The sequence below is a fragment of the Thermochaetoides thermophila genome (genome assembly GCF_000221225.1).
Source record: "Thermochaetoides thermophila DSM 1495 unplaced genomic scaffold scf7180000011819, whole genome shotgun sequence".
NCBI classification, from domain to species: Eukaryota; Fungi; Ascomycota; class Sordariomycetes; order Sordariales; family Chaetomiaceae; genus Thermochaetoides; species Thermochaetoides thermophila.
The window spans coordinates 711817-733297 of record NW_006383035.1 but is presented as its reverse complement, the minus strand read 5'-3'; the positions used below and the strand labels follow the sequence as shown (position 1 = coordinate 733297).

Here is a 21481-nt window from a genome sequence, read left to right as displayed (position 1 = left end):
GGAAAGAGAGGGTTATTCTGAAAATACTGATTCATTGGCTATAACGATATGAACTTCAGTGACAGACCTCGTCGTTATTCGCAAATCTGACTGTACGAAGGTCGTGCCGTATAGCTAGAACGTGTTTTGCAAGGTTTCTGAACGAAAAATGCCGTCAGATGGTAGAGATTTTCCGTTGACCGATCCAGGATGGTGGGCCGAAACTTGAAACTCATGGAGAACGTGCTGCTCCGTTTTGGCTGTATGGCCGTGGAGGCAACATGGATCAGGCAAGTTGAGGTTGGAAGATGAGGAAGAGAAGGCGAGGAAGAGAAGGCGAAGGGATAATGGGACCGGGGATCGAAACTGGATATAAAAAGGAGCTTGAGAGACGCGATTGCTTGGGTCAACAACTTGGGAGACAAACGCTCACCTCAGCTCCCTAACCAGCGATCGACCTACAGCTCCACTCGAGATCCAAAGACTCTCGCAGCAACAATGCAGTCCACAACTCTCCTTCTTCTCGTTGCCTCCCTGGCAGGCGCCCAAACCAACACCAACCTTCAGACCGTCTTCCCAACGGCGACTAAGACGACTGCCCTGTCCGCGGCGAAGACAATCGCCGCTGGCCAGACGTTCGATGGTCAAATGCTCCAGTGGGACCGCAGCCCATCGACCTGCAATGGCCAGTCCGAGGGCGGTGAGAAAGACGCCCTGTTCATTCTGGAGGACGGTGCAACACTTAGCAACGTAATTGTTGGGCCGAATAATGGTGAGGGCATTTATTGCAAGGGAACATGCACCCTGAACAACATGTTAGTCTCCCCGCGCGTCCCCCTCCCCTCTATTTCCACGATCTTCATATATTGGAGGATATTAACAAACAACAACAGCTGGTGGACCGACGTTTGCGAGGATGCAGCCACCTTCTTCCAGAAGTCGGGCACCTCCTATGTGAACGGCGGTGGCGCCCGCAACGCCGACGACAAAGTCTTCCAGCACAACGGCGGCGGCACGGTCAAGGTTAAGAACTTCTTTGCCAGCAACATTGGCAAGCTATACCGGTCTTGTGGTAACTGCAAGACGCAGTACCAGCGGCACTCGACGTTTGAGAATATCCGCGTGGTCGACAAGGCAAGCGTTGTGGCCGGAGTCAACGTTAATTATGGTGATACGACACAGATCAATAACTCTTGTGTGCTGAAGGGAGGACTCTGTTGGCTGTATGAGGGAAATAGCTCTGGCAAGGAGCCGACCAAGGTTGGGAGCGGTCCGTCAGGGACTGCATGTGCCACGCAGGCGGTGCAGACGTCTGGTTGCTGAGTGGTGGGGTGAATGTTCTAGGAGGATAGGGTGAGCTTGCGGTGTCGTTGGAGCAAATTGCTCTTGGAACTGGGACCGTGGAGATTTGTTTCGCTCATTCATATTGTTTATGCTTGATATGGTCCTTTCTATGTATACACAGATTGCTTACGCAGTTATAGGACCCAATATTTGCTATCACACATGGTTTCCTTAACCGTACTGCTGCTGGACCAAACCCTGATCGAGGCATGCTTGTTGAAATAAGCCAAGAAAACAAAAACTGCCCATCTCAACATGTCCTCCTGGATAAAGTCCTTTGGGCTAAAGTCTGCTGGATTGCAAGTTACAACAGGGAAAGCAACAGTCAGATCTCCTTAAGGATCCGTGGTCTGCTCAGCTCCTTCTGCCAGTCTGCCTTGTGGCTTACTCTACCATCGCATGAACAAGGGCCACGTGGAGCAGAACCACAAGACTCGAGATTCAATGGAGATAATATTCCTGCATAAAAAAAAAAAAGAGTCGACATGTTACTGTTAGGTAGTCTCTAGGCTCAGAGCGCTTCATCACACTCGAAGGATGCCAAGCGTGCAACTCACTGCAGCTAGACTGCATTTCCCCTACACCTGGCTGCAATGAACATTTCGGATCAGGGATTCAGACGAGTAGACGGATCACGGGCTTGAAACGTCGGTCAGAACCAGCATGGGTGAATGCCAGCTGAATGTACTAGTGATGCTAGTGCTGCTAGTGATTTTGCGAACAAGAAAAGCCATGACTACCTCGAAGAGGCTCAATGTAAGCCCTCAATACCAGTTCGCCTAAGAGCATGAATGGCACATGTACGAGCACACGGTGATGCGCTACCGTCGAGACTATCTTCACTTCATGAGCAAAGCAGCGATCCAGTCTGTTTATAGCTGTAAGGGACATCACATTTTACCCTCAGATCACGCATTGCACCCAAGAAAAATATTCAACACATAATTATGTTCTTATAGTCGCTCTGTCGAAAACTAATAATCAAATCTCTCCTCCTCCCAAACCTTCCTACCTCCCCCCCTCCCCCCCTCCACTTGCTCCTCCTCCACCTGCCCCAACCCAAACACGCAAACTCAACCCCAACCTCCCCGCACCATCTCTTCACAGCCCCGCCCCCGCCCCCCTTCCCACCCAAATTCCCCTCCCAAGGCCGGGAACAACCAAAGCAGAAATCTCTCCTCCTAACTCCTTCCCTTCTTCTCCCCCCAGTCATCTTCACCCCCCACCAGCTTCTCAACAAGCAGCACCATAGGGGACAAACTCGTCGAAGCGGTGTCACTTGTGTGCTGTAGACCGGAAATGTCATCAATAAAATCTTGTTTTTGGAGCGTGGGCAGGGTGAAGGCTTCCACAGCTCGGTCCGACAGCCCTGTGCGAGGCCCCGGAGTCAAAGGGGAGGAGCTGTCGGCACCTGCAGTGTGCGTCGTCAAGGTCATAGCGGGGCTTGGGGAGGGAATGACGCGGCCGCAGACGGAGAGCGAGCGCAGGTTGGGCAGGGCGGCGAACAGCTTTTTTGTAGATGGTTCCTGGCACGGAGAGTCTGCCCGATCGGATAGCGAGAGGCATGAGGACTGGATAATCTCGAGTACTTGAAGCTTGGTTGCTCGTCATACTTGAATTCCTTTTCCATGTCGTTACAGCCATGGTCAGCCATCACCTTGTGGGTAAATTACGGCCGGGCAGCGACAGGTGGAAACGGCGGACTAGGATAGCGTTGCGCAACGGTGGCTCGGCGCAGCGGACGGCAGACATGCTGAACGAAGAGAACGAAGTCCCTGAAGTCAGAGATGTTAAGGGAAAAGCGGGAGTGACTGAGCTGCGAGGACAACAAAGACTACCCAGATATGGCCCTGAGGAGGAATGGCAAGGCGGTTTTTTGTTGCGAAAAGGTTGCAAAGGAGAAGATTCAAGCTGCGAAGTGATGTTTCGCAGTTTTGCGGGGCAAAATCCACAAGTATGCAAAGACGCTCGGTGAGGGCGAGGGCTTTATCAGGCAAGGTGGTTGATGTCACGCGTGTGTTGACATGTGAGTGGTTGTGCTTGAACCAGCCACATCGAGCCGCAACGTCACACAAGCCCGCAGGGCGACTGTGACGGGCGGCACCAACTTGCATGCTGTGTTTTGGTGGTTTCCTGGGACTGCTCATTGGCTTATTTGTTTGGCGGCCATGACAGGGCGTTCGTGGTGTCATTTATACATGGTGGAAGTCTCTAGGCCGACTGCCCCTGAAATATATCGGAGAGCTCTGGCAATCTTGGAGATCAGCTGTAAAGCGCACTAAGGGCTCAAACTTGCAACACAGCTGATTCCAAAAAGTCCAGAAAACATACCATTAGATCTCCCCCGCCCACGCGCGATAGTGCTCCTCCAGCGTCGTCTCAACTGGCCGATAGTTAATTCCCAACTCTCTGGTCGCCCGCTCATTATCGACCCTAAACACCACCCCCTGGTTTAGATCCGCCCACCGCATTGACAGCCCCATCAGCGGCGCCACCATCCTAAACACAAAATGCGGCAGGACCCACGACGGCAACAGCTGCGGCCACTTGGCCACCTTCTTTAAGCACCGCGCGACCTCCAACACGCTGGTGAGCTTGCCGTCAGCCACGATGTACCGCCCATGGGCCTCGGGTACCGTAGCCGCGCGCACGTGCGCCAGTGCAACGTCGCGCACGTCGACGATCGCGAAGGACAGGTCAGGAGCACCGACCACCATGAGACCGCGAAGAACTTGGTCGAGGAGGTCCAGGCTGCCAGAGGAGGATGCTGGGGTGAGGGAGGGCCCGAGGACTAGGCCGGGGCAAATGACGACTAGGTCCCAGCGGCACTGGGCAGATGCGAGTTTCCAGGCTTCTTTCTCGGCGAGGGTCTTGGAGTATTGGTAGGGGTTGTGCTGCAAGGTGCTTGTGGTGTTCCAATTGTCTTCGGTGAGGGTTTGGTTAGGGTATTGTAGCACGTCGGCATTATCGCCAAACGTGGCAGCCACTCGATCGGATGTTAGCAAGCTCCGAGACATGTTTCTTGAAGAGGCTTGAGTATACCAACCTGAAGACGTCAACACAACCCTCCTCACACACTCTGTCTTCTCCACGCAGTTCAACACATTCCTCGTCCCTTCCAGAGCAGGCTCAACAAGCTGCTTCTGCGGGTCCCTCACCTTCTCGGGCGCGAAGAAGGGGGAAGCAACGTGGAAGACCACGTCGCAGCTCTTCATCGCCTCGAGGAATGAGTCGGGTGTGAGGAGATCGGCCTCGAACAGGCGCATCCGGTCCTGCGCGTGATATTTCTCAGCGACATCACGCAGCGGCTGCACCTTGCGCTCATCACGCAGGCTGCGGACTGTGCCATGCACCGTCCAGCCCTCCTCAAGGAGGGTGTTGACGATGTGCAAGCCGATGTAGCCGCTCGCACCGGTGACGAGGGCGGTTTTGGGGGATGGTGTGGAAGAGAAGGATGTTTGGGCCATGATGGGAAAGTGGAGGAGAAAGAGGAAATATATCGCAGAATTTTGAGATAGGGGATGTGGCGATCGGATCGAAGGGTGCCGTAGGGGCGTTGCAAACTTTCAAGGAGTGCAGATACCAGTCCTTTATTCTATTGCCGGTACGGAAGAATCGGCCTTCGGCTCTTCGACCTGGGTCAACTTCTGCTTACCGCATGAAGATAAAGGACGTACACGCACTGTGCACCGAGCCTAACGCAACGCGCAACACGGTGACACGATCCACAATATGAGCGCTGTAAGTCTTGGCTTTCTTGGCATATGTCATGAGATCAAAACGGCATCCGGTCTAACGCTACGATCTCACCACATCTGTCGACAGCGATCGAAGAAGTATCCAGTTTTTAAAACACTTCGAATGAGAGTGAACAGCTCAATAACTCAAGGATTGATACTCAGCAAAAGTATATACAAGTGTTGAACGGTATATGCAGTGCATGGGAGGAAGATGCCGATTGCTCTCTCTCTGGACGTAGTTCGGGACACCCTTTTCGCAGCTATATATCTCTTATCTGCTATCTTATCTAGAAACTGGCAAGTCTCCCCATAGAAACCCTAGGCGCCTTAAGAATAAGGAGACTGCGAAAGAGAGTTGCTTCGTACTCTCAGTGATATCAATGGGTTATTGACTTTATCGAGTTATAAACTGTGAGAATTGGTTAGGCTTATGTAGAGACCGATCTTGATCTGGCCAGCCCTCGTCCGCCGGACCTTCATTACTCCGTCAGTGAGACTGCATGTTGGCTCGTTGAGCGGATCCCCTGCTGCAGACTGATCACGTGCCCTCGGTATTACTTCCGCTGGCCCCCTCTAGGTCAGAAATGGGTCTTCTGCAGGCCGGTTGATCACAGGCCTTTCATAGATTCAATCACTTGTATCTAACGCGTCAAACCGCATACCGCGTAGCGATTTTACAAAGGGTCAGCCTCTTGGGAAAGAAACCCAGAGTAACGACCACTCTTCTTTTAATTTTTCTTTTCGCATTTCCACAAGCAATTCTCGAATACGCAAAAACACTGTTTCCGGGTCAAATACGTGATAGATTTGATCGCTGACCTCAAGAAGGTGCTCAGAGAACTTATATGCAGTTTTGTCTATTTGTGATAGATGAGATGTTGAAGCTATGTGAATCTTGCGTCTTGAAAGTCCTGTCCCGGGCGCCGGAAGCCGTGGTGTGCGGGAAGGTAGGCGTGACGTAAGTGCCGTTGTATGTTAAAGCGCCAATTCGCCGAGCCATAACTTGCGCTACCTGGGTCGTTATGGGATCTTCCGGTAGGGGTCACTCCCACCCCACGGCAAAAGTCTAGGCGCGGCCATTCGAGAAAGCGTAACAGGCCTAGGCCGTCCAGCTTCCTAGACACCTGCACGCCAGAGGTGGCCCGGATGCTGTCCTTCACAGAACGGCTTGCAGTAGGTTGTGGGGGTCTCTACATTACCGTTATTCCACCGTTATTCCATCGATCTTTTATCGCGAGGATAGGCGTGGTGAATCTCTTGGGATTGCGTCTGTCACAAAGCGCTACAAGATTCAGCCGCAAACTTATAAGGTATTAAACGTCTTAAGCATACGTTCTGCATTAGCAGTCCGTTTCTAAACGGTTACATTTGTTCCTAAACGGTAACATCTCCCTTTTCGAGTCAAAAGTTTCACGACCAAGAAGTCTCAATCTAGAAGAGTGGGTCCCGTGCAGCCAACTGATCACAACTGATCAGGGGCAAGAGGGAGCTGCGGCCTATCAAACACAGATATCTGCCCTCAACAACCAAGCGTCGGAAGCCGCACCTCAGAGCCAAGAGGCACTGATCCTCAACACCCAAAGATGTTGACGTCAACGGTCTGCGCCATTGAGGAGGAAGGAGCAAGGGAAGCTACAAGGGGAAATGCGGCGTACATAGATTCCAGGCAGGGCCATCTGGCCCAAGAAGCTCTCCAGTCAGCAATACAAACAGTTGCTTACCAACTGGCGACCACAACGGCCACTTTGGTTGATGTGAGAACTCCTCTCAGTCAAACAACCTGGCATCTCTCGAACCCATCTCAGGAAGTCTGTCTGGATCATCACACAAATAGTTGCGACACTCGTACAGTCTATGCAAGTCTATGCGATAGGTCGCAAACTGCAGCGAAAAAAAAAAAAAATTAAGGCGAAAACGCTAAGAAACTGAGGTTTTCATGATTTACTTTTCATATTTTACCACCTGAAAGTTTTGCAAACATTCTTAATGACTTCCCATGATGGTTGCGAGTGCTGATGTTGGATAGTGATACTGCGCGTGGAGGTCAACTAATTCGCATAGCCACTCATCCAGAACCAAGGGCAGAAATCCATTCGCTGACCGAAATCCGGGTGGTGTGGGGTCGGTTTGCTGCGGCGCATTGATGTCGGTCAGCCTGGAGACTGGCAGAAGGGGGGGGGGGGTATGTATTGTATTGTCTGTATGTCTGTATGTTTTCTCTGCCAGCCACCCAATACCCAACACATCGCCCAGAATGAGGTCGCAATGTCTGAGACGCATTGCCTCAAAGATACATTCTTGAAGTGCCGTTTGACCCGATCGACATCTCATCAATCGGTACAACAGTACCATAGCACCATGTTCTTGGCAGAGGTTAGTCCTCCAGTCACGGCAGCCTTTCTAAAGCCCTCGTACTACAATTCATCGAAACCATCTAGTTCAATGGCAGAGGTACTCACCATCCTTAGCGCAATTGCCGTCAGCGGAGAACTAGTTTCGGCAGTGATAAAACTTGTCCGGGCCCTCAATAATGCTGCGAAGGCACGCTTCCCCGATAGGGGAGAGATGGAACAAGCTGCTGAGTCCCCCCTCCTGTTTAGCAACAGTATTCAGGCTGCAGTTGGGCAGCTGAAGCACTTTTCCGATCAGTACCCCGGCTCATATGCATCTCAGGTCGTTCTAAACAGCTCCATTTTCGACTCCTTCAAATCGCACTCGAGACTTGTGAAACAGCGCGCGAGAGAGCAACGAAAGAGGCCGGAGAAGATGAAGGCCAAACAATGGACGACAATGAATTGAAAATCTGAATAGGCTGCTTTAGAGAAGCCAGACCGCGAACTGCAGTCAGTCCGGGCGGATCTGATGCTTATCTTCGTGTCATTGCAAATACAACAAATGTAAGTGAAGGAGCTATCTCTGTTATCGGTGTTATTCTTTATGAGCTTGAACTGATTGGGCTTTCTCTCTTTGAGGTCATGGACAAAATGAGCCCATTAACTCCATGATGCAGTCTATCCAACTGCCCACGACATCTGCCACGCAACGCGATGAGAGAATTCCCCTTGCCACCCATCCTTACCCTCAGCACCACTACGACATTAATTACCAAGGCCAACGGAATAGTCCCGTCACGCACAATGACGATAAGGCACCAGAACCAATTCCTCAATCGTCCCACACACATCATTAACGATATAACCAACGTTCTAACAGCCAGCATACTTCCCGCCGACAACTAGGCTACGGCCCACTCATGTCTCACCACTTCTTGGTTCATCACTTTAGCCGTCATCGGGGGTACCACAACAACCACAGTTACCTGTGTACCCAGGTTGCTACACCCAAAACTTAAAACTTGAGGAGTTCCGTAATCCAGAGGTGGGACCCAGAGGTGGGACTCCTTGAATTTGAGCCCCCCACCCCTCCCCCAAAAAAGAGCATTGCACATGGGGAAAGTGGGCCAGCGACTTACAACTTTTCTCTTTCTGTCTATGCAGATCATCTTTCCTACCAACCTTTTTTTTTTTTGCCTATAGAGCATACATAAGGAATCAGAGCTTCCCATTATATTCATTCTCTAAGCCTAGTGCATTAGTGCATAACTGTTAGCCGCAAGTGACCACGGTGTGGCCACTGTTGACCTACCTCGGTCAGCCCGGGCTCCACTGAGGTCAGGGACACACTTGACCTTGTATAAGAGCCATGCTCATCCACCTTCACGCGTGTGTAGTTTAGAAGGTAGAGCGTTGTTATTCTGCGGCACCCATTGTGCTTGACAGATTCCCTCAGGGCCGCGTGTTCTGCAGGACAACTCACAAGTAAATACTCCCATCCACATCCACCAATTTCTTTTCCATCCAACAATAACTTTGTTTTTCTCACCATACCCTCCTATCGCCGACTTGTGTGTGTCAAGTCTGCCGTCTCCACCCTGCTGGATACAAGTGGACGGATTTTAGATGGACAATGGAGGGCAGTTAACTACTCACTTTATTTTCCAGTTATTATTGTTGTATTGATAACTATTATGAGCCAATTTCATGTTATGGTTTGTTGATTTGAGATAAGACGTCATTTTTGGTTTTTTATTATGTGGATAGATAATGATTCTATAATCTTTACTCTCACCTTCTTTTCTCATTTAGTGCTTGTTATTGGATTCTCGCACATGTGCTGTCAACCGTACAATGCAGCGCTCTCATTCCTTCGCCAGTCTTGCCTCCTACATAGATCTGTTCACCCGAAATGTTTTTTATGTGTGTCCTACACCCAAATAGAACCCTATACAGAGTCCCTAGATGAAATCTCGTTTGACCAAACTTACGAAATGTACTGACCAGCAGGTATCCCAAAAACCACTGCAATACTATGACGTCATTCAGAGGATGAGGAGGGACCGGAAAAAGGGGGAGCTTGCAGACCGCCAGCCCCACACTCTCTGTAGGTACCGGTCTATATCTACGTCGAACGATCTATTAAGATGATGCGTAACTTAAGATCCGAACCTCTAGTGAGTAATCAAAGTAGAATACTGCAATTACGTGAGCTGACTGGCATACTTAAGCGCTCATACGTCTTCCTCAAAAATGTTTCTGAAAAAACAGATTTGAGCAAAGTGAAAAAAAAAAAAGGTTGGATTAATCCAATACGCAGTACGAATGAAACCTTCTATTGCTTGCCCCATTCTATAAGCTCCACGGTTTGGTTTGTTAACGTCTTAGCAAAACTTCCCTCCTAAGAAGTGCCTGGAGCGCCAGAGAGAGAGCCCGCCAAGACACTGAGAAAACATACCGTGGCGCTTTGTACATGCAGCGAGCGAGGTGCTACTTCGCATTCAGGCATGCGATCTCAAGAGAGGCGCTGGAGAGGTTGAGAAAGGCTTAGGGTTAAAGCCATGTCGGCCAGGGTTGTGTATGATGATTCAGAAACATACAAACAGATTAATCGTTTGGGACTCTCAGCCTGCCGATAGCAAGACCCTTAGCAGCGCCGACCATCGTCCTAAAATTAAATACATTCCACCATCGCTTGTGGTGGATCCCTAGTACGACCCCAAACGTGAGCATCCAACACGTCGCCAATCTTCGCTGTGTACCACGCGTCAAACACTTCCCAACAGTAATCTATTTGTAAGGTTTCTATCCAGTCTTTTCCGCCGGGAGAATGCAAGGAGATAAAAGGGGTCACCAATGACTTCGGCAACACGCGGAAAAGTCGGAACAGCCTCGCATCCGCAGTCATACCCAGTCACTGGCATCAAGGCAAAGAGGTCACGGCGCGGCAGACAATGGACATGCAATGGTTGGAATACATGACTTCATTCCCATGATTCATATCCCGTGGTTTCCGAGTCCCATCCATTAACAATTAGTTACTAATACAGAAGAGAAGATGATCCAAGACAAAAAGGAAATGGGCCCTTAGAGCAGGGCAATGAAAGCGGCAACAACGCCCGCGATGACGGTCGCGCCGGCGACACGAAGGTTCGCCGCACCGGCTGTGGTGGGGATGGGCAGCTGGCCAGTGCCAGTAGAGGTCCAGTTGCCACCTGTGGTCCAGTTACCGCCATGGTTGTAGTCCTCCTCAACACTTCCCTCACTTCCCTGGCCGGCGCCAGAGCCGGAACCAGAACCAGAACCGCTGCCGGAGCCGGAGCCAGAGCCCTCAGAGCCACTGCCGGAGCCAGAGCCAGAGCCAGAGCCAGAACCAGAACCAGAACCGCTGCCGGAGCCGGAACCAGAGCCCTCAGAGCCACTGCTGGAGCCAGAGCCAGAGCTGGAACCAGAACCAGAACCACTGCCGGAGCCGGAGCCAGAAACGGAACCAGAGCCCTCAGAACCAGAGCCCGAGCCCGAACTGCTGCCGGAACCACTTCCAGAACCACTGACAGAGCCGGAACCGGAACCAGAGTCCTCAGAGCCACTGCCAGAGCCAGAGCCGGAGCCGGAGCCCGAGCCAGAGCCGGAACCAGAGCCCTCAGAGCCACTGCCAGAGCCAGAGCCGGAGCCGCTACCAGAGCCGGAACCAGAGCCGGAGCCAGAGCCAGAGCCGGAGCCGCTGCCGGAGCCGGAACCAGAGCCGGAGCCGGAGCCGGAGCCAGAGCCCTCAGAGCCACTGCCAGAGCCAGAGCCAGAGTCCGAGCCGGAGCCAGAGCCAGAGCCGGAGCCGCTGCCGGAGCCGGAACCAGAGCCGGAGCCGGAGCCGGAGCCGGAGCCAGAGCCTTCGGAGCCAGAGCCGGAGCCAGAGCCGGAGCCCGAGCCAGAGCCACTGCCAGAGCCAGAAGGAGAAGTAGACGTAGACTGAACAGAGGTAGCAGTGCCGGTGGTGTCCTCACCATTGGTGGCAGTGGTGCCATCAGACTTGGTGACGGTGAGGAAGGTGCTGTAGCTGTACGAGGGGTAGTTGGTGTGGCTACCAGTGGGGACAGCAGTGCCGGTAGCAGCGCCAGTGTCGGTGTTAGCGCCCGACTCGGTGTTGGAGCCCGAGCCGGAACCGCTGCCAGAGCCAGAACCAGAACCAGTCGAGCTAGCGGTCGAAGTGGCATCAGTGCCGGTAGCGGTGCCAGTGGCGTCGATGTCAGTGTTGGAGTCCGTTTCGGTGTTAGAGCCGGAGCCAGTGCCAGTCGTGGCAGCAGTCTCAGTCGCGTCGGTGCCAGTAGCTGTGCCCGTGGCAGTGTTGTCGCCAGTGGCAGCGCCAGTGCCGGTAGCAGTGCCGCTCACGGTCTCCGTGCCGGTGCAGGTCGGGCAAGCAGTGCTGGCGCTGCCCTCAGTGCCGGTAGCAGTCGACTCGCCTGTTTCTAACAAAGGTCAGTCATTTGATCATCCATGTTAGAGAGCTGTGCCACTCACCCTCAACGGCAGTGCCAGTCGCGGTCGCAGTGGTTTCACACTCGGTGTCAGTGGTCTCGGAGCCAGCGCCAGTGCCAGCGGCGCCGGTGCCAGTTGTGGCGGTCGACTCGGAGCCGTCAGTGGCGGTGCCAGTAGCAGCCTCAGTGCCGGTAGCAGTAGCAGTCGACTCTCCCTCAGCGCCAGTGCCAGCAGCGCCGGTGCCAGTTGTGGCGGTCGACTCGGAGCCGTCAGTGGCGGTGCCAGTGACAGCCTCAGTGCCGGTAGCGGTAGCAGTCGACTCTCCTTCCGCGCTAGTGCCAGCGGCGCCAGTGGTCTCGGAACCAGTGCCAGTTGTGGCGGTCGATTCGGAGCCGTCGGTAGCGGTGCCAGTAGGAGCCTCAGTGCCGGTAGCCTGAGTATCGGTGCCAGTCGAGGTAGCAGTGGATTCGCCCTCAACACCGGTGCCAGCAGCCGTCGACTGGGCATCGGTGGCGGTAGCGTTAGTGGCAGAGGCAGTCGCGTCGGTGGCAGTCTCGGTCGCGCTCTCTGTCGCGCTCTCGGTGCCTGTGGTGCTGATCTCGGTAGCAGTCGACTCCGCGTCAGTAGCAGTCGAGGACTCGCTCTCGGTGGTTGTGCCGGTGGCCGAGGTCTCAGCCTCAGTGCCAGTGGCGCTGGCCGACTCGGTCTCGGTGGCAGAAGCGGTGGCCTCCTCGGTGCTGCTCTCCGTCTCGCTGGCGGCGGTGGTCGACACGTCGGTGGCGGTGGCCTCAGTGGTCGAAGACTCCTCGGTGGCGGTGCTGGAAGCCTCCTCGGTGGTTGAGGTCTCCTCGGTAGAAGCGCTGGTGGCCTCCTCAGTGCTCGAGGACTCCTCGGTGGCAGTCGAGGAAGCCTCCTCAGTCGAGGTCGACTCCTCGGTGGCAGTCGAGGAAGCCTCCTCAGTCGAGGTCGACTCCTCGGTGGCAGTCGAGGAAGCCTCCTCAGTCGAGGTCGACTCCTCGGTGGCAGTCGAGGAAGTCTCCTCAGTCGAGGTCGACTCCTCAGTGGCAGTCGAGGAAGCCTCCTCAGTCGAGGTCGACTCCTCGGCGGCAGTGGTGGCAGCCTCGGTGCTGGAGGACTCTTCGGTCGTGCTAGACTCCTCGGCAACCGAAGTGGTTGTGGCCTCCTCAGTGCTGCTGGACTCCTCAGCGGCCGAAGTCGTGGTAGCCTCCTCGGTGCTCGACGACTCCTCAGCAGGAGTTGTGGTAGCAGGAGCTGTGGTAGCCGGATCAGAGGTGGTCGTCTCCTCGGTGCTGGAAGCCTCCGGCGTGGAGGAAGGCTCAGTCGTCGGCACCGGGCAGCTCGTGGCCGGTGTGACGGCAACGCAATCGCAAGCGTCGTCGATCCTCGAGCCAACATAGACCTGCTCGCTGATGGGGCAGGCAATATTCCAACAGGTGAGGGCCTGTGCCTTGACCTGAGTCTTCTTCTGGCACAAGCATGTCCAGTCACCGGCTAAGCAGCCCAACTCAACGGCCGTGTTCCGCACGCAGGTCGAGGCGCAGCTAGGGATGGTGTCGATAGTATCCTGGCATGGATGCGGGCACGCGTCCGGCGTCGGCGTCGGTGTGGTTGTCGCAGAGGTCGGCGTGGCATACTGCATGCAGTCGCAAACATCGTTGATGCGAGGGACAACAGCGGTCTCGTCAGAGATGCCACAAGCGTTGTACCAGCAGCTGATGGCCAGAGCGTTGATCTGGTCCTTCTTGTCACAGCGGCAGAACCAGTCGTTGGGGTCGCAGCCGGCTTCCTCGGAACCACGAGCCAAGCAGTTGTAAGCACAAGCGGGGACGTTGTTGATCTGAGCAGCACACCAGCCGGTGGCCTGGGGAACAGTCGCGGTAGAGGTAGCCGTGGCAGTGGTGCTGACCGTGCAGGGGTTTTCCTCAACACAGTCGCAGACGTCGTTCATGCGGGACAAAACTCTGTCCTGGTCCGTGACGGAGCAAGAAGTGAAGTAGCAGCTCAAGGCCTGAGTGTTGATGCCAACGGTGTTTTGGCAGCGGCAGCCTCAGTCGGTGGGATCACAGCCTAGGTCCGAGGCGGCCTGATCAAGACAGGACGTGGCGCACGAGGGGATCATGGAGACCTGCGCTGAGCAAATCTCGCTGTAGGGCTTGCATGCTTCTTCCTGGGCAAGCACTCCGCGGGCAGCGAAGGCAGTGGCCAGGAGAAGCCCCCTCAGGGACTTGTTGCTCGTCAACATCGTCGTTGTCGCCAAACAAACGAGTGACGAAAGGGGAGGGGATAGTCAAACGAATGACAAAGGGTGATGGTGGTGGTGGTAAAAGACTCTCCCTCTCTCTCTCGTCGACCGGGCTGACCGCGGGGTTATTATATACGACTCGACGGCATCAAGACATGGCTACTAATCTCCCCTTTTCCCATTTCCTTTCTCTTCCCCCCCCCCCCCTTTCCCTTTTCCTCGACTCCTCTTTCTCCTGGGAAAATCTCAATAGATCGGCTGGCCTGGGCCCCGCGAATTTTCATGTTTATTGACTTGAATCCTCCACTGATCGACAGGCAGTCCAAGAGCACAGCCGGGGACGTCAGGGGCGGCAGAAACGATAACCCGGTCGTTCATCCCATCCTGGCTCCCGGCCCGCCGATCGGTGGACACGGCGTCCGGAGTCTGCGGTGGACGGGTGTCCACATCCGCTTTGCCACTGGTCATCCGTACGTAATGGAGCCGGACTTGAGCCGATCGTGAAGGCCTGGCCAGCTTTTCAGCCTCTTCATGTCAAAGGATTGGAATGTCGTGACAATCAGATGCCCGGGCCCAACGTAAGCTGAAAGCTAAGTTGCGTCATTGATGCTAACTCTTCTCTCTGGCCTCTCTCATCTCAGCTGTTGCCAACGACTTCGCCCCCCTGAGCCATCAGCCATCAACCCTGCAGCAAACTCTTCATCCGATCGAAAGGCTCTCCGTTCCCTCGATTGCACTCCGTTCTTGGCTCCGGATCCAGCGGCATCCCGATCAAGCGGTGATTCCGATTTACAGTCCTCCACCAGGGGTCTGCCCGCACTGTCTCGCAAATGGGAAATCTATGATCAGGGTGATGGTCTCTTCACGGCTCCAGATCTGGACTGGCAGCCGGCGATTGCCGAGTCAGGGGAGCACAGGAAGCAGCAAGTGCGTTTGTCAAGAACGAGGCTTTTTCCGTCGGCCGACCACAGCTGTTCCAGTCTCTCGGGTCAAGGGTAGAGGTGAGCAGTGATGGCGATCGCTCCGGGAGTCGGCCACGATCTGTGGGCTGTCAAAATCACTTGAGCTTATTATTGCCATGTGAGAATGGGACTCGGGTGTGGCGCTCCTGGGATGCATCTTCACGGCGTTGAGGCTTCCAGTCCACTCGAAGGTGTCGACATGGCAAATATCCTATGCTGGAGGGCTGGAGGGATTGTGAAAAGGTTGGCTCCCACGACCGTTGGGCCGTCCTTTTCGTTCAGCGTAGGCCGCCGCTCCCGATGGGCACCTAAGTTGGTTCCCATGGCGGTGCAAGGTTTGTCCCGGACGTGTCTAATTCCCGGTCGATTGCGCTTGTGTCGGTTTTGGGCTGTGCAAAGTCTGCCATGCCTTGCTATGAGAGTACGGTCTGGTCAGGCGGCCGGATCACCGGGGACAAATTACAGCATAAGTTGGAGATGTGTGCGCTGGATACACGGAAGGAAATGGTGATGCTCCGGATATGGCACTGTCATGCAAGATTGCGAAATTTCATTGTTGGAGGGGGATTCAATGATATGCTCTTTTTTTGGGAGGCCATGATTCATGGTCACGGAGCCTGTCGCTGAAATCCTAACCTTTTCTTAAGACGGTGAAAACCCTTCTACCCTAACCCTGAGGATTCTTGCGTAGGCACACCAAAAAAAAATAAAAAAAGGTTCTTACCGAAATTCCGGCTGCAGAAAAGGCGGGTCAGGTTAGTTGCGCCAAGACGCAGTTGAGAAAGCCTACACACACACACACACACACAACAAAAAAAAGAAAAAAAAATAAGACTCCAATAAGATCTAATGAAAAAAGGTGAATAACATAGGTAACTTACCCTACGCAGTCTGATGAAGGAGAAAAACAAAGAACATGGTCATCACAGCAGCTCAGACTCTCAGACTCTGGGGCCAAGCCGCCCCCCGGGCGACGCAAACAGTTTATTTGTAAGCTACGTACCTCTAGAGCAATCCCATCCCTCAGTAATGAGATTTTTACTTTTTTTTCTTTCTTTTAACGACACTGTACATAGCCTGAGCTGCATTCTCTCAAAAGCGCCTCTATACGGCCAATTAATTGAGCATTTACCCAAAAATTCGCGATCTTGGTCTGGAGAAAGGGGAGGAGGAGCCGGGGGTTTATAGTCTCTATAGAACGGATTTGCTCTTTTCCTCCTGTTTGATAAGACAAGAACAATTATGCAGGTGGTTCCAATATGGGCCAGTCTGGGCAGCATCGACTTGGTTCGTTGGGAAGAGAAAAGTGTTTGTCTCATCTCCATCCATCCACTTCGCCTCACACACTCGTTTGCGAAAAGTTCGGTCCCCCCGGAGGGTGGAGTGAACTCCGTAAACAAGTACAGTATGTGTACTGTGTTTAGATCATGGTAGCGAGATATTTGTGTTGAAGCCATTGGCGCTCAAAGCAGCCGCCTCGATTTCTGCAATGTAAACAACCTTGTACCTCTTTGTTGCTGCGGTACTGTTGCAAGGAACTTTGAAGCAGAGAGTAAGCACTTTCGGACCGTGCCGAGGCATTCGGCATTCGGCTCTGTCGCAGAAGCTTATCGATAAGGGCAGTCTTGCGAAGTCGACGTCATTTTGGCCGAGCCCCTCATCGAAGAGGAATTGGTGAGGGGTTGGCAGAGACGAAGAAGACAGAATGAGGCCATCAATTGCGGTTGCAATGCCAGAATGACCACGAAGCATCTTGCAACTTTTTAAATTCAAGAAGCATTTAACGTCATTTGCAATTGCTCGTATTTTGCATTTTTAGGGGAGGGAACAAGCACCGTGATTGAGGTTTGGCGATTCAAAGCCGGTGCGAAGCGCTTAGAAATCAACAAAACAAGCACTTGCGGGGACCGAGGCACAATGACGTTCTCTCAAGCTTGCAAGCAGGATGTACAGTGGGGTTGAGGGACTGAAGCCAGCATTAAAACAGCTTCCAAGGTTTGGCACTGTGGCAGAGGGCATCTCTCAGCCATTGACAAGTGATGCTACCAGGCCGTGATGGCTGATGGCTGTCTCGGCTTTGCCGGATGATAGTGTGAGGCTGGCAGGGATGTAGGTGGCCATGACTGGGAGATGAAGAGTCGTAAAGCTTCTTGACGTTTCCATCGTGGTGGTCGTCGCGTAAGGTATTTGTCAGGTTGCTTGGGGAAGAAGCCAAGCGAAGCTCTCACGCTTCCCCGCGCTTGGACTTGGAGGACCCTCTTCTCCAACTCCCCCCTCACCATCTAAAACTCCGCCCCAGGCTGGGCCCTAACTTGGCTGGGGATAAAACGGGAGACGAGTCCCGGAGTTAAGAACAGCCTCCGTGCATCCTCCTCCATTTAATCCTACATCAACTCGATCTCGACCAATCTCACCTCATCTGTATTCCCCTCTATCCAACCTAAACCCAAATCTCGCCGCCCCCCCCCCCCCATTTATTCCCAATACCTAACAAATCGCACACAACTATCAACATGCCCACCTACACTAACAAAACCCTCGTCTTCGCCGCCATCCCCGACGCCCTCCCCGTCGCAGGCGAGCACCTTGTCATCGAAGATCGCGGCCCCTTTGACCCTGCCACGCCCCCTCCCCCCGGCGGTTTGACTCTGTCCGTGCTCTACACCTCCTTCGACCCCTACCAGCGCGGCCGCATGCGTCCGGCCCACGTCAAGTCATACTCCCCTGCCTTCGAGCTCGGCGGGCCGATCACGAATGATTCTGTCGCGCGAGTGATCAAGAGCGATGCGGAGGGGTTCAAGGAGGGGGACTTGATCGTTGCGCATCTACCGACTGCTGAGTGGGCGGTTTTGACGGCCGAGCAGGTGAAGAGCCAGGTGAGGAAGATTGATGTTGAGAAGACGCCGAAGGAGCTGCTGAGCAATTTGGGGCTCTTCCTCGGGCCTCTGGGCATGCCAGGTCTGACGGCGTGGAGCTCGCTGTATGAGATTGGCCAGCCGAAGAAGGGTGAGACGATCTTTATTAGCAGCGCGGCGGGCGCGGTCGGGCAGGTGGTTGGGCAGGTGGCGAAGAAGGAGGGGCTGCGGGTGATTGGGAGTGTTGGGAGTGATGAGAAGGCGAAGTTTGTGATGGAGGAGCTGGGATTTGATGGCGTCTTTAATTATAAGACGGAGAGGACCAAGGATGCGCTCAAGAGGCTTGCGCCCGAGGGGCTGGATATCTATTATGATAATGTTGGTGGCGAGCAGCTGGAGGCGGCATTGAATGCGATGAAGCCTTTTGGACGTATTGTGGCATGCGGCATGGTGAGTTTTCCCCTGTGCACAATTGTTCAGGGGCATTTGTGCTAACAGTCAACAGATCTCTCAGTACAACCTCCCCGAATCGGAGCGCTCCGGCCCGAAGAACATCTTCCTCATGGTGACCAAGCGCCTGACCATGCGCGGCTTTATCGTCAGCGATCCCGGCTTTGGCGACAAGTATGCGCAGGACCACCAGACCAAGCTGGGCCAGTGGCTTGCCGAGGGCAGCGTTAAGGCCAGGCTAAGCATCACCGAGGGCATCGATAATGCCGCCGAGGGCCTCATTGGCATGCTGCAGGGCAAGAACTTTGGCAAGGCCGTGCTCAAGATCAAGAATGAGGATTGACTCGTGGCCGGGCGGTCGGGGAGACCGCTCGAAAAGGCTAAGTGGTGATCTCGATCTGGGCGTGGTGTTGAGGTCGGGGGGATTAGGGGATGTATAATGATGAACGTGGTGTACATAGGGTTGGGATTGCGGTCAAGTTGTGGATATCTTTGTACAGCACACTTCTCGAGCTCAAGTCTAATTTGCGCATCACATGGTCCATCGACGCTTGAGTCCATCCCCGGGCCTCCCTCCATGATCGTGGAGCTGTTGTGGAGTTATGAATAGAGGCTAGTCAAAGTCTTGCTCCTTTAGACCTTGTTTTGTTTCCTGGGAATAACTCTGCAGTCTTCTCGAGCAACCAGGTCAGCCTTGTTGTCAACCCCTCTCTTTATCCGCTAGCTTATTTTGTTTAGGGTACTTGACCAGCCACTCTCAGATAAGGCAAACCGCCACTGTCTCTGTCATATTCCTTTTTCAGCACAAATCATGAACAAAAGAACAAGAGCATCTGTCGTTAGGGCGATATTACCTAACGCCAGTATCCGCTCTGAAAACTGACATCTTTAATCAAACCCTATCCACTTAACGTTTTAAATGTTCCCTTGACTAAACCATCCCCAATTTCCTTCCAGGGTATTATTCTTTACACCTCCCCTGGCTTCAACCAATCCCGACGACTCGGCCAGCCAAGAAGCTCTCCCAAGGGCGCCTGCCACCCTGAGGGCCCTCCATCATCGTCGTCGTCATCCTCGCCGCCTTCATCGCCCCTCCAATTGTTGTAATCGCCCTCACTGACCGTCTTCGTCGTTCCCCGGCGGGCCCTCATCTCTGCTACTCTGGATCTTAATGAGTAAGTCGTCGCCCTCCTGCAGCTCCCGCTTGATATCTTTCTCAGGCTCTTCCTCCACTGGCTCCAACTCTCTCCCTCGGTCGCTTCGATGACGCGGGGCCGGCGGCTCGGCAGCTGTAGCTGAAGCGGTCTGCTTGCCTGCTCTCCTTTCTGAAGTGGCCGCCGGGCTGATTCCTTGCACGCTTGGCCGGCTATTGAGCCGCGGACGACTTAGGAGCTTCAGACTGCTTCCTCTTGTGGCTTCGAGGGGCCGGCGTGTCGGACTGCCTGCCCCTGGCGCGGGATTTAGGGTTGTTTGTTAGCCGTGCTGGCCCGCGATCTTGGTGATTTCGTGGCCGCTTTTCTCAGCCTCTTGGTCGCCGGACCGGGAGAACCCTCTTCATCACCATATTCCATCGAGTACCTCGTCCTCTTCCCTAGCCTAAGAATTCCCGGCGCTTGTTTCTCACTCTCACCGTCACTCTCAACCTCTTGTTCAGGCTCCTCCTACTCCTCCTCCTCCTCTGGCACTACCTCCATCCCTTCACTCTTTGTTGCACATAATACCCCCCCGTAGTCATGCTCCTCATCACCATACTCTTTGCCCCCATCGGCAACTCAGACAGTCCCAGCGAATGCATGAGCATGAGCCCATTTGGATGCATATCTAGAAACGCTTGAACCGTGGGACCAGGCTTCTCCTCATCCAGCAGCTCCCGGTGCTGTTTAGAAGGTATCTTGACATGAATAGCGCGGAACTCGCCTGTAGCAACAGTATATGGCTCGGATTTGGCGCGCTGGACCACTTCGAGGTGCAAGTCTTAGCCTACAATGGGTGCCCAGCCTGTTGATTGTTCATCATGGGGCTGGCCTTGGCCTTTGCCTTCTCCTTTGTCTCTTCCTTGAGGGTCGGGGCGGGCGCGGTTAGGGTCTGAGAAGTGGTCTGCCGGCAGCCAGGACTGATCTGAGGGAGGGTCCTCCCATTCCGACATGTAATTGTCGTCGTCGATGAAGTTTTCGAAGGTTGGCTAGCCGGGTACTCGTGGGAGGCCCTGCTACTTTCATTGGTTGTGGTTGTGGTTGCTGTCGCCGTTGTTGCCGTGGTCACTGTCATCATCCTCGATCGTCCTCATCTTCTTAGCTGTGGGCTTGGAAGTCAGAGATGATGGAGTCTAAAGATGGCATCTCCTCCTCTGCAACCTTAGTGGCAGCGCCAGTTCTGTGGGCTCTGAGAAGGCATGACGCATGTGCCGTGAAGTGAAACTCAAGGGAATCTGGTTGAAAGTGAGTGAATTTGAGTCTAAGAAGACCACGAGATGAAACTAAACTAAGGAGCAGGAAAGCAATTGTGTTAAAGAGCAGGTACGTGTTGACTAGATGCTCCCAGGTTATTAGCCTTCATTTGTGTCTTTTCAGCATTGTGTGCTCTTGCCTGGTCATTTGAAGTATTGACTTTGTTATTGTTGCGTGCAATGCCGGTTCATCTGCCGTGTGCGGCTAGTGTGGGTTGCCCTTGATTATCGTGGTTGCGTAAGAGCGTAGGAACAGGGAACTGCCCAAGCTATCTTGACAGTGGAAATATGATGGGACTTTTGTCCTTTCGATTCCACCCTTTCACCATTGAAATGTTCTCCCTTGATTCTTGGGTTATTTTGTCCGGATTAAGGTTTGTGCATTTTGCAGCCATCATCACGACTTAGGGGAAAGCTTCAGGAGTCTTTGAAGCTGTTAGTGGCTGCACGATAACATGATTTTTTTTAAAAAAAATAAACCGTCAAAATTTACCTAACAAGTTACAAGAATAAGTTCAGCAGATAAAACTTGTTGCCAGGTTGTTGGGACTCGCTGATCTTTCCTGAACAGTTAGTGTTGCTGCATACATATAACTGAAACCTATGAAACCATTCCCCAATGGTGATCGACACCCG

General features: G+C 53.6%; 5 protein-coding genes across 5 annotated transcripts; 2 read left to right on the top strand and 3 right to left on the bottom strand.

Annotated features, from left to right (window-relative positions):
* Positions 1 to 477: 477 nt before the first annotated feature.
* On the top strand, positions 478 to 1302 carry CTHT_0049540 (uncharacterized protein; the record flags this gene model as incomplete). The annotated part of the gene is made up of 1 exon (XM_006695246.1): positions 478 to 1302. One exon carries the CDS (start codon positions 478 to 480, stop codon positions 1300 to 1302), a length of 825 nt encoding a protein of 274 aa, XP_006695309.1.
* Positions 1303 to 3656: 2354 nt separating this feature from the next.
* On the bottom strand, positions 3657 to 4790 carry CTHT_0049530 (uncharacterized protein; the record flags this gene model as incomplete). The annotated part of the gene is made up of 1 exon (XM_006695245.1): positions 3657 to 4790. One exon carries the CDS (start codon positions 4788 to 4790, stop codon positions 3657 to 3659), a length of 1134 nt encoding a protein of 377 aa, XP_006695308.1.
* A 5693-nt stretch (positions 4791 to 10483) lies between these two features.
* CTHT_0049520 (uncharacterized protein) lies at positions 10484 to 14132 on the bottom strand (the record flags this gene model as incomplete). Its single annotated transcript, XM_006695244.1, has 3 exons — positions 10484 to 11853; positions 11912 to 13898; positions 14016 to 14132. 3 exons carry the CDS (start codon positions 14130 to 14132, stop codon positions 10484 to 10486), a joined length of 3474 nt encoding a protein of 1157 aa, XP_006695307.1.
* Positions 14133 to 17607: 3475 nt separating this feature from the next.
* CTHT_0049510 (uncharacterized protein) lies at positions 17608 to 18742 on the top strand (the record flags this gene model as incomplete). Its single annotated transcript, XM_006695243.1, has 2 exons — positions 17608 to 18399; positions 18455 to 18742. 2 exons carry the CDS (start codon positions 17608 to 17610, stop codon positions 18740 to 18742), a joined length of 1080 nt encoding a protein of 359 aa, XP_006695306.1.
* A 770-nt stretch (positions 18743 to 19512) lies between these two features.
* On the bottom strand, positions 19513 to 20670 carry CTHT_0049500 (uncharacterized protein; the record flags this gene model as incomplete). The annotated part of the gene is made up of 2 exons (XM_006695242.1): positions 19513 to 19765; positions 20384 to 20670. The coding sequence occupies 2 exons, from the start codon at positions 20668 to 20670 to the stop codon at positions 19513 to 19515; spliced, it is 540 nt and encodes a 179-aa protein (XP_006695305.1).
* Positions 20671 to 21481: the final 811 nt, after the last annotated feature.